Raw genomic sequence first — 13,032 nt, 5'->3', positions numbered from 1 at the left:
ACATCCATCACGACAGACAAAAATTCTATGAAGACGACGAAAACCGTTAAACGTGATTAGATTTGATTTGCTAACAATCTGGAACTGTTGCGCATGAACAAAATCATGAGGATTGAAAATGTGACCTTAATACGATCTAGACTTTGAGATATTATTGCTTGCAAAATTATCATGAATGTCAATCCTGATATTGAAGAAGGGGAATCTGATAAGATGGTTTTATCCGGAATAACTATGAATGAGGATTAGTGAATAAATTGGATGATCAAGTTTATTATAAAATATTGCATTTTCATTCAAAAATTAACCATTTTTCTTTTCAGCTATTTTTTGTTTACCAAGAACCATGCTCTCTCTAAAACTAGGAATGCAAACATGATGAAATAAATCACAAAAATAATTGTAAAGACGTTAATACTTCTTAGATCTGCGGATTTAAAGGCTGACTACACTATCTTACGCCAGTTATAAGCTTGTAATGGTCAAATCACCAATTCTTCAAGATTGAAGGAACACATTGATGCAAGCTGGTGCGTCTACATTAGCCAGTTGGAACAGCACAAGCCGTGCCAATTAACAACAATCATTTTGTTTCTTTCAATCCCATGTTTATCAAATCAAAATCATTTATTCGCCAATTATAAAGATAACAATATTGAATAAAACAAATACTTCATACTTATACAGAATAAAAATAAAATTTTTAACTTAAAATTTAATTGGCGTTGCCAGCAAAACCTAAGTTTGTGTGCTAGCAACGAGTACCTAAAGATTTCATTTAATTTAACGTAAACATAAAAGATGATTAAACATTTTATTTGAATGGTAGTAATAATAAATAAATAAGTTAAATAATAATAATTGTAGTAATATAATATCTGAAAAAAATATAACTTAATGAAAATAATATCAAAGAAAAATTTTTTTTTAATAAAGTAGATTCTAACTGTACATGAGGCGAAAAACATTGTTACTTCTGATCCATCTCTCTATATTTTTAATGGCTGATTTATTAAATCTATCTGAGATTAATTGGTCTGGCAAAATATTCATCAATCTATTACTCATGTATATGAACTGCCTGCGGCATACTGTTAAATTTGTTCTAGGAATGCGGTAATGAGATGATGAACAGAAATTATACGACGGAATGTTAGTTTCAAAGAGATTTTTATACTACTTATGAACGGCTAGAATTAAGTGTTTCACGTAAAGTTGTCTCACTGTTAAAACTGGGAACTCTGCAAAAAGGCTATGGCTGGGATATCGTCTTGGTCTTCCAAGTGCAGCTTTTAAAATATATCTTTGAATCACGGAGATTTTATTAAAATGGATGTCCAATGCTCCACCCCATACCCCAATACCATATTGCAATATGGACTGGGCATATGCTGAATAAGCCATCTTTATTATAGTTGGGTCATTGAGCTCATTCAATCTATGGAATTTGTGTATTATGTGTTTTATTTTCTTACACATGTTATTTAAATGTGCATTCCATTTAAGATGAGAGTCTACAAAGACTCCTAGATATTTAGTTTCTTTCACGTTTTTTAATGAGTGACAATCACAATCTCCATCACCAGTCCGCAATCTTTCCCGTTCAAGACAGATTGAAGAGTGTATTCTGATACCAGTATTCAGAATATCTCTGGGGAGAGAGCTCACTGCTGGTGAGAATACCATATATACACTCTTATTGGCATTCAGTGTAAGAATGTGTTGGTCAAGCCATGATTTAACACGTGTGAGACCAGACTCTGCCAAGCGCTTAGCTTCATCCCAGCTTGAACCAGTAAAGACCAATGCCGTGTCATCAGCAAAAGAGATCGAATGACAACCAGCTATATCAAGTCTCAATAGGTCATTAATATAGAGGAGAAATAGAATTGGTGACAGAACCGTTCCCTGTGGAAGGCCGAACTCAGTTAAAGTTAGTTTACTTGTTTTTCCATCTATAGTCAGAATTTGTGATCTGTCTTTCAAATAATTCTCAAAAAATTTCAAAACTGTGCCACGAAAACCTATACCCTCCAACTTTCTCAAGAGAAAGATGTGAGGAATAGTATCAAAGGCCTTGGCTAAGTCCAATTTTACAATCGAACCATTTAACCATTTCATTCATCACCGTTATTATGACTAGATATCGGGACCGATCTGATTGAAAAAAATGGTAAAACTATCTATGAAAATGACATGGACTATAATGATCTAAATTGATAAAAATCGAAAGTAGCTTGGTCGAATTTTATTCAGCTACTTCATTAGAAAAGTATCATGGTTTTCAATGGATTCAGCTACTATTATATCAAACGAGTACGAACGCGTTCAAGTAAAAATCCTAAATGGGTATTTCTTGCTCCTCAAATCAATCCTTTCATTCGGGTGGCTCTCATTTGCGATTATTATACGCTTCGTAGAAATTGGATTAAACTAGTATCCATCAAATATACCAGTTTATGATTTGTAACTGTAATTACGGAGGCATGACCGGCATCAATAAAACAGGTTTATTCACTCCTATTAGTTTATCATTCCTTTTATGAGATGAGGATTCAGTGGTCATGAAAGAAGGTTTTACACTGTGCACTTCAATTTAGTTTTTTAAGCCGACCAATGCTGCTCCAACACACTAGCTAAGTTGCGCTAACAGGTTTTTCTTGAGTAATTGGACAAAATGTGACTGACCAAGTCTTAATCTTGATTCTTGGTTTGTCTTGCTGAAGTCTTGAGCCATGCTTCCGGTCAGGCAATTGAAAACGATCGTATTCTCTTATGGCAGGCCTACTGCTTTGTACAATATGACAATTAAAAGTTATATGAGAATCATATGTGAAATGTAATTCCAGAGAATATACTTCCTATATTCCTTAGTAAATACAATTCCATTTCAATTTCAAACTGTTTGGAGTAAATAACGTCATTTAACTTGATATTCAGACAGTCGTAGGATTGTTGGAGCTTAATAATTATAAGACTCTCCTTTTTTGTGTTTAAAACCTTTAGCTCAAGGTTCTTTGTAGAACATTAATTTTCTAAAAAGATTATCAGCTATGCAAAAAAACTTAAAAATAAGTGCAGATTTTCTCAAATGTAGAGTATTATTTTCTTTCATTCATATGATGAACTATGTATCATCTATGTATATGTACTATCTTAGGAGATTCTCTATCTTCCTCACCTTTTCCGTATCCACCTATTCTCTCCAATTCAAGAGAATTCAGTGAGTATGAAGGTATATTCTACCTCTGCCATAAAATTCAAAGTTGTTCATTATCTAACATTAACAAATTCAATCACCAAAATTATTCATGTGCCAGGAAATGTTCCATATTTTTTATAATTGAATTTTATCTTCGCTCAATCATAATTCCAACTAGCGTTGATATTCAATTTTCTCAATTTGAAACTGGGAGGAAGCCTGTATGATGATAATAATAATAAGTGCTCAATTTCCGTGTATTATATTATAATACATCAATGTTTGACTCTCTTTTCTCATTCAAAATAATGAATACTCTTCCATATTGTTGTAAATTGAGAACTGTTTCATCCACATACAGGTTATTGCAAAAGAACATTCACTAGTGATTCGCAAAAGCTAGTTCACAGACAACCAGATCCGGGAAGGAGTTTCTTATTCCATACTCCCTGCAATATCATTATATGTATATGGTTTTGGGCGTTTATCGAAGTTGTAGGTACCTATGATTTAGAAATAACGTCAACATATTGCGAACAACATTCAACTGCATACTGCATGTGAGCTGTATCTTCATAGTACCTATCACTATGTATCGTTGATATAACTGTATCTCTTATAATAGCCGCTCATCCCACTATCACTTCATTGCGCCTTAACGAGAGTTGAGAGAGAAAGAGTGTGAGTGAGAAGTGAGAGCTTATGAGAAGGGAGGGAGGGCATTGACTATTCATGTTGCAGTGCAGGCTATTATCAAACTCGTCCAGCACCGTCTATTTCACACATAATCCAATGTAGATGAACGTTACTACATTTCTTCTGCCCGTATGGGTATGAGAAAATTCTCAAGGAGTATGAGGTACTAAGTAATCAGGTATCTAAAATTCTTCAGTTAGTAATCCTGATATCTATGCTAGAGTAATAACATTGATAGATACATTGAAATGGAATGTCCGTCACGTTTTTTAAAACATCGGAATGCTGTCTGAGCCCATCGCCAAGGTATCAGTTCAATATTTGTTTTATGTGATTCAAAATTGCTGTAGATACAGCTACCTTGTGCTATGTTCTTAAATAATGAAGTTGTCGAAAATAAGAGTCCACTTCAAACAGCCATTCTTTTATTATAAACTCGCATCAATGTCACTCCAAAGAGATTGAAGAAGGATTATAATGTCTCTCTGCTTTTTAGTATTTTCTGTAGTTTGAATTTTGGAATTATTCTTCCACAAGTTCATATTGGCGATATTCTTTCAGAATCTCACTAAATATTGTTTTGATTCATGTGTATCATAGTCGAGATTTTTAGTCGCTGGCTTAGTAAAAGTAGAACGGAAGCCCCGGGTTCGACAGGGGCCCTAAGTACAGAAGTCATGAGTCATGTAAGAGGTCCTAAAATTGATCATATTTGTCCTTGAATCTCTGACATCAGACCTGAGACAGCCAGCTCTCTCCGCATATAGTTTGTTATGTGGCTATCAATAACCCTTTTCTATTTATCCCTAAGAGATTTTACAGGTTCATGGGTTGGATTTTATATCAATTTCTACATCATGTTTTAGCTTCTCTATAAATCGGATTTTTACTCGTATGTGACACATAATTATTTCGCATTTTGGAGAATGAATTTAATCTATATGATTCCAAAAAATTATCACTATGAAATTTATGTAGTATCCAATATTACAACTGATTTGAATTAATGTCACAGTGTATAAACTATGCTCTACGTATAAAAATTATTGTGTGCCTTCTTTAATTCTCATCATTCAGAAATATGATGAAACGTTTGGACAATCATAGTTATTTGGACATCAAAACTAAGTGATTCTTTTAAGAGAACACTGCTGTGATAATTACTGATCCATCAAGTTCTTCAATTTTACTTTCATTTCTCGTTAAATAATGGAGTTCCAGCTCTCAGCTACGTAATCAGAGACCTCGGCCAAATATTGTCAAAATTTATAGGTGCATTACAACTAGATTACAACATGACCAGATGTCATTACACAGTTTTAAAAGTCCGTTCACTCTACTGTCCATTAAAAGTTCACACCAGATATTGGTCCATTCACCAATCATGTCAACAGCATAATGTGTTGAACTGAGAGACTATATCGGAGTGCAATCAAACATCAAAGCATAAAGGGAGGTTCTGTTACTTGTTCCCCCTCCAACTCACTTATTATGTTCTACCTTTCTCTTGAAGTGACTGCTCCAAAGTGAAAGGCTTTCAAGTGTACGTGAAAAAATTATTTCATTTTAATTAGTTGAGTAACAAGCACCAATAACTTGAACGATATTACAAAATAGATTGGGTCTTGCTGACCGGAATAACTTTTTACAGTAATATGCTCTATCACTCTCCTTCACTTGGAGAGCGCCTCTTGACAATTAGCATGCTACAACACACAGATTTTCTAAATATGGTTGGATTGTTTATAAATTAGTCGAATCAGTGGCAAGGATATTTTTGGTTTGTGCGGGAGTATGAGCAGAAGATTTGAGATTATGTTTCCATTCAAAGTTATAGAGAAATGATATTCTCATCCACAAGAAATACTGTTATCAATAATTCTTATTGCTTTGAATTAAACATGAGTGAGACACTGTGGTAATACCTTTGCTGCATTACCTGATAATATATTATCAGATTTAGAGTGAAATGATTCTCTTCTCAAGTAATAAGCAAAAGTATTAAGACGATTCATCTCTTTTCCTGTAGAACAATATCATCTTGTAGCGACATGACTTGAATAAATTCTATAACTATACTGTGAACAATACTTATGAGAAATTAGTACCCAAATTTTCTGGCCCACCTTATAAAAGCTAATTCAAGTAGTTTTGACTTGTTGCCACACCTATTTTGAATTCCATTTGATTACTTGCTGCAATCGCTCCTATTCAAGTCCATCTAGATGGAAGCTAATATTATAATTGGACCGATTCAGGCACATCTCTATAAGGAGCTATTGACTTCAGAATATGATTAATGATTCTCAGTTAGAAGTGTATCGCTCTTTGCCAAGGACATGCATTTCATTAATCACAGTTGGAAGTGTATGAACAGGAGCCGCCAATGAGTGGAAGCGTGCAGCTGCAGCGCTGGATCAAAAGAACAGTTACAAAATACGCGTTTCAAAACATGTTTATCATTATGGAATGAGCTTAACACATCTGCAATGATTTCCTTCCACAGAAATGTCATAGCATTCACATTTTGCTACTCGATTAGTGAGGAATCACAATATTGTTTTTTGTCCAACCATGTTATTTTATTTTGTTGAGCTTCGAGAAATTTACGAAACTAAGTGAGTAAAACCTATCTAAGTAAATCCACCACCTGGAAATTACTATGGAAGAACTGTAACAAAAACAGGATGTTGAACTACTAATAAGGATGAATATAGAGTTGGAGAGTCTATTGAACATGGCAAAAGTGACATTTTTTATTTCAGAGGACGGAGTCAATGGGAAAATTTCTCTTCAAAAAACTTTTGTTCTATTGTGGAGAAGATGTTCTTGTCCATGAGACAAGAGACATGTCGTTGGCTATTTTCTATTCCACATAAAGATAGGAGAAACTGGAATGTGTTGAAAATTAACGATAACACAATTATCAATAATTCATTCTAGAAATAGTATCATACTTGGCAGATTTCTCACAGAAAATAATGTTACTTCGTACATCTGAATGAGAGTTGAGAGAACCTTGAAAGCCCTTGAACGTCCCAAAACCCTCAAGACCTTTTCTCAGTTTACAGCTTGCGTATTAAAATAATTAAGATTGCAATCTATCAACATTTATGGAAAGTATCTGCTGTTGGGAAAGTTGTACTCTCAATTCGAAATAGCACGTGTAAAGTTGAGTAAGTTTCAACCTGTGCGTTGTTTCCTGTTTTATTCGATTGCCAGTGGAATATTAGATTACTGGACCGTAGTAAGAGAACGCTTGGACCAACAATCCAATCTGTCGCTGTTGATTATATGCTTGGAAAACCAATAATTTCGTACCTTGTTCAGACAGCTATTTCAAAACAGAAATGTTTCTAGCTATTTGATTAGAATTGACTCTTGCTAGAAGGAAACACTTACCTGTATTATGTAGTACGATGATTGAGCCTATTTTCCATGTGAAGTCCAAATTACTCTCTCTCTCTCTCTCTCTCTCTCTCTCTCTTAGAACTCTCTCAAATATGTGTACCTTTCTCTATATCCTATTCCCTCCTGAGATAACCATCTTAATATATATATATATATACTATACTATACTAAAAGTCCTAACTCCGCCTAATAAAGAATTTTTTCATTTCATTTCGTACTATCAAAGAAACCATTCATCTTCGATTTTTTCGAAAATAATAATAATATTCAAACTACTATAATTCCTATTTAATATCGCTCTTAAAAGCATCACTGTAATTTGAGAGATTGTTCTGACTTCTGCTCAGGCTCACTTTGGAAGTGAATTCACTATTTCCAAATATAAAACAAATACTTCCACTGGAGTACATCTGATAGGTCTATAGGACTGGAGATATCCTGCAACAACGTTCCTGTTCCGGAAATGTGAAAATAAGCAATAGCATCAGCAATTCACTTCTTGTTTGGAAACATTCAAAGTGCATCTATATGAAAGATCAAGCATTATCGAATAAGAAGGTAAAAGCTACATGAAAGCTTCCCCATAGCTGTGTTTCGTAACAAAGTATGAATGAAGTGAGAAAGATGAGACATTTTATCAACATTTACATTCTCTATCAAACTTTTATGAAATAATGACACTATGGATTTCGATAACTTTTGTGAATCTATGGAAAAAGTATTATAAGAGGACGCTTCTCTTCGCAGAACTAAGGGCTGTGACAGAAGAGTTCACATCAGGAATGAGGATATACGGAAAGAGCTGAATATCTTCTGCCTGGATGAGAGAGTTGCATCTTATCGTCAGCAATGGAAAGAGCATGTGGAACGAATGTCTGCTGATAGGCTTCCTCACAGAATTTTCAAGTATAAACCGGTAGGCAAAAGAGACATAGGCAGGCCACGGAAAAGATGACAATGATCATTATATTTATTCTAAAATAAAAAAAAAACAGATGATGATATTAGCTTATGATGATATTAGATTAGATTATATTTATTTTAGTAATATTTATAGATTTAATTTTTTATTATTTTTTCATTCTAATTACAAGCTGAATGTGAGTCGGAACAGGCAATAGCCTAATCCCTGATTGAAAGAAGAAGAAGAATTAGAAAGAGAGGTGAAAGAGATAGAGAAGATGTAGAGAATAAGAAGAGAGGAAAAGAAAAGAAAAACGTGAAATTAGATAAAATATATTTTTGATAAAAAAAGAGATGCAAAGTAAATTTCTTTAGAAAAGGTAGGTAGTTGAATGTGATAGAAACATCTGATCCTGACTAACAAAACAGAAAATGAATGATTCAATTCAAGATGGCGGAAAAAATGGCGGATAATTACTAAAAAACCATGTTTTTCACGTTTTTCTCGAAAACGCTCTAACGATTTTCTTCAAATTCATACCATGGATAGCTATTTATAAGCCCTATCAACTGCCATGAGTCTCATTACTGGGAAAATTTCAGGAGCTCTGTAATATTCTTGAGAAAAATGGCGGATAATGACGAAAAAACCATGTTTTTTTCACGGTTTTCTCGAAAACGGCTCTAACGATTTTCTTCAAATTCATATCATAGATAGCTATCTATAAGCCCTATCAACTGGCATGAGTCTCATTTCCGGGAAAATTTCAGGAGCTCCGTAATATTATTGAGAAAAATAGCGGATAATGACCAAAAACCATGTTTTTCACGATTTTCTCAAAAACGGCTCTAACGATTTTTTTCAAATTCATACCCTGTATAGTTATTTATCAGATCTATCAACTGGCATGAGTCTTTTTCCTGGGAAACTAATGGGGGGTCCACCCTATCCTTGAGAAATGGACTTTGTAACCTCCATCTCGTGCATGAGATAGGTAGGTAGGTAGGTAGGTAGAGCAGTTTATAAAAAGTACACAGTGATAGTCAAGATAATTCATCTGTAGAACAGCTGTTTTGACGACTTAAAAAAATCATCTAATTTCACAATTTACACGAAGGAAAAGTACTCTGAAAACAATAATTATATATACACATATACAGTAGTCTGATCGTAGTTGCAAATAATATGTTGCCGCCAATAATTGTCATGATGTGACCCTATTTTATTCCCCCCCCCCCCTAAATTATTGTGACCCCTAAATTATTCTCGTTTGAGAATGAGGCTTACAGTTCAATGAGCAAGGAAAGTTGTGTGAGTGTACCACACCAGATTTTTTCATTCTAATTACAAGCTGAATGTGAGTCGGAACAGGCAATAGCCTAATCCCTGATTGAAAGAAGAAGAAGAATTAGAAAGAGAGGTGAAAGAGATAGAGAAGATGTGGAGAATAAGAAGAGAGGAAAAGAAAAGAAAAACGTGAAATTAGATAAAATATATTTTTGATAAAAAAAGAGATGCAAAGTAAATTTCTTTAGAAATGGTAGGTAGTTGAATGTGATAGAAACATCTGATCCTGGCTAACAGAACAGAAAATGAATGATTCCATTCTATAGATATTTTGTTATCTGAGTTACCCATATCTATAATATATTTGAATCTCTAATCTTAATATCTAGTCAGTCTAACCACGCTGTAGAATTTCAATGTTATTTGACATATCTGGTGAATGATTCCGTCCATTTTGGCATTTGATAAAAGTTGTCAAAGATAAGTCATTAGTTCAATAGTATAGTTCGAGTATGTTTTTATGTGAGTTTATCTGATAATCCGGCCTTTTTGCCAAACTCTTGTTCTCATGGGAGACGTGGTAACACACTAAGCTCTACTGTAATAATATCATTTTGGTTGGAAGCTTATTATCCCACTTCAGCAGTCACTAAATCTCATTTTATCAAGATTCAATTCAATAAGTCTCCACCTTTAATTCATCCATTTATCAAACTGAGTCTCTCTAGACCTGCTCAATATTCAGACTATGATTTTTTCGAGAGTAAGAGCTACCTATATTGCGACAGATAAGCCAGAGTCAATGATGATGGACAATTATGGTAATGAAGTTGGCTAAACCGAACGATTTTCGTGCCAGTAATTGGATGATGGAGACCAGTTCATTTTCGTGCTTAGACGCAACAGATTTATTTCATTTGTATGGAGAGATGCTTAACCGGTGCCAAAGGCGGTTCCATTGTAGCCTCTCGAAGTCTAGATTAGTTATATAGGTCAAGAACAGCTTTTAGTTTGCTTCCAATTCTTCTAGTCATAGCTCTGGTAAGATCGAAAATATTATGCATTCCTGACATTGGTAACAACGACAGACTGTAGCTAATATAATAGAGAAATAATCATATATGCGTAATCTAGGCCTACACTACTATGTATGAAGGAAAAGCATGCGTCTATTTAATTTTTATGGACACAAGTTTATGTCGATGCATTTCTTGGAATCTTGAGCCTTTGGGTCTGATGGTGGAGAGTGATTCGAAATGGAAGCTTCATAATTACTTCTCATGTCACTAGTAAGTTGAATAGAGCCGTGTTTCCAAAGAGAGTATTGGCCAGAATATGGAGTGAAAAAACTGTTCTTTTGGTATTTCACGCTTATTTTCTGTCAGTTATAAGATATGGAGTAATTTTTTTTGGTGGGGGGGGGGGGCAAGTATCGAGTATAATGGAATATTCATACTGCAGAAGAAAGCTATTAGGATAATTTTTAAGATTAATACAATGAGTTCTTGCAGACCTTATTTTACAGAATAGAGATTGCTGACGGCTCCTGCTATATATAGATATACTGCGGGAGCGTTGCTCTCTTAAATGCACTTTTATAATTATGACGAACAATAAGTAAAAAATCATTTCCCAGTTTTTAAGCAGGGCATTTCACTTGTGTGCGTACATCCAGCGCGGAGGCTGCTACACTGCACTGTAGAGTCATAGAAGGCGATCGGGCGGGCGAAGCCCGCCTCCCAGCCCGAGCGCGAAGCGCGGAGGTTGCTAACCCACCCTACTGGGTTGCAGGGGGCGAAGCCCCCTGCTGATCGCGAAGCACGAGTAGTGACTATATTACGGGATCAGTTCCAATGATAGACCTTCAAACTATGTTAAAAAAAGTTTTAAATTTTCATTTCATCTCTTTTCAATGTTTGTGCCAGCTATTTCCAAAAAGTTTCTTGTTTTAAAGGTAAATCGTCAAATTCAGAAATATGTCATATCATAGCCTACAAATTTGTACTGTTGTATACATTTCATTAGGATAGGGAACAGTTTCGGGCTTAAGACTGTTGTGCCTCCCAGCAAGTTGTAAAATTATTCATTATTATTGGTGATTAGATGGAGCCCTCTATTAATAGTGATCAACCGGCATATCCTGTGATTCACTCTTTAAATATTTAGATCAATTCACGATAGAATACAATAGTAGAAGAAATTTATATTCGTATACTGTACTCTTCCAAGAAAGATCAATTACTTCGTATGGGAAAAATCAAAGGGTAAATAATTAACGATATAGGGGAGTCCCTTTCCAACTCTTCTCTGGTATCTTATACTTCTTATTCTAATGTATTCTTTCTACTTCAAAATCGAATCAAGCTTCTAAAAGTTAATTTGTCTGTCGTAAAATCACCCCAGTTGAGGATTTGCGGAGTATCTCCCCTTAATGCTTACTCAATCTGAAAAATATTCATACCCCAAGTGGAAAAGTATACTACTTGAATCTTCTAAAAATCTACTTAAAATCTCTTATTAGGTGAGAACCTCTTGGGAATGAATAAACTTATGGAAGTATGAACAAAGAATTTCTCCTCTTTCCAATTTCATTCAGTGAATAAAAAATAGTCTCTTCTTGCTATCCCCAAGGTACCTAGAATACATTGTTTCTAGGTACATTGCTATCCCCTATACGTAAGATTTTCCACAATTGGAGAAGAACCATGGTTCCTTCAATTCGTACACAAAAATGAGAAGAGAAGAATTCTCATTTATTATTGCTTCTATATATTATCCTTAATTGTTTCAATTTACACATTTGCTCTGATACATGTTAAGATCCCTCTTATAATTTATTTTTCAAGAAACATTAAATAGAACACATCATAGTTGCCAGGAGATTATTTCACCATGGGGATTTTGGGATGATTCCATGATCAGGGGATCTTGATTGATCATGAATGATTCCAACAATTATTATTTTTTTAACAGTATAATTTAAAATTCAATAAATAATCTTATTTATTTGATTAATATTGTCAAATAAATAGAAGTAAGCTTGATGCAGTACCTTAGCAGCATATTTGGTCACCTCCTGTAATATCCACCGTCGAATTCACCAAACTGTCACTCACTATTTCTAAAGTTAGTTGAGAGCGAGCGCGATTTAACCGGGCAAACGCGACGAAGCTAGCGAGCAGACTAGACTACCGGCACCACGACTCGGCGTGTATGTTTTCTGCCACAGTTGAGCAACTGCTTTCCTTTCTCTCCTGCCAATCCAATGACAGCTTCGCGTCCTCTGCTAACCTGAATTTGGCGAGGGAGGGAGCCCACCCTTAGACGATAGCCTGGTGTGGGGGCTACCCAAACTCCGAACGACACCCGGAGGGGGTAGGCTGCTGCTAGCACTGTCGCTTTCACAAGTCTTGCTTGTTCTTATCGGTCTTCTCATTCAATACCGTAATGTATATTCTAACAACACTGAGATAGTAAACTCTTTGAATCGAGAGATCTCTTCACACAAGGTTGTGGCTTTTCGTGTGGAATA

The 13,032-nt window shown here is 34.9% G+C and overlaps 1 protein-coding gene across 1 annotated transcript in view; it reads right to left on the bottom strand.

Moving 5' to 3' along the window:
* The window catches only part of LOC111049592 (chorion peroxidase), a 74,934-nt gene extending 62,183 nt beyond the window's left edge, over positions 1 to 12,751 (bottom strand). Inside the window, exon 1 of the mRNA XM_039420928.1 lies at positions 12,553 to 12,751. Coding sequence (XP_039276862.1) covers positions 12,553 to 12,563 — 11 coding nt within the window. The 5' untranslated portion in view covers positions 12,564 to 12,751. The remainder of the gene's footprint in view (positions 1 to 12,552) is intronic.
* Between the last annotated feature and the right edge of the window lie 281 nt (positions 12,752 to 13,032).

The sequence above is a fragment of the Nilaparvata lugens genome, chromosome 1 (genome assembly GCF_014356525.2).
Source record: "Nilaparvata lugens isolate BPH chromosome 1, ASM1435652v1, whole genome shotgun sequence".
NCBI lineage: Eukaryota > Metazoa > Arthropoda > Insecta > Hemiptera > Delphacidae > Nilaparvata > Nilaparvata lugens.
Note: the sequence above shows the minus strand (reverse complement) of the source record. Positions and strands in the feature narration are given on the sequence as shown.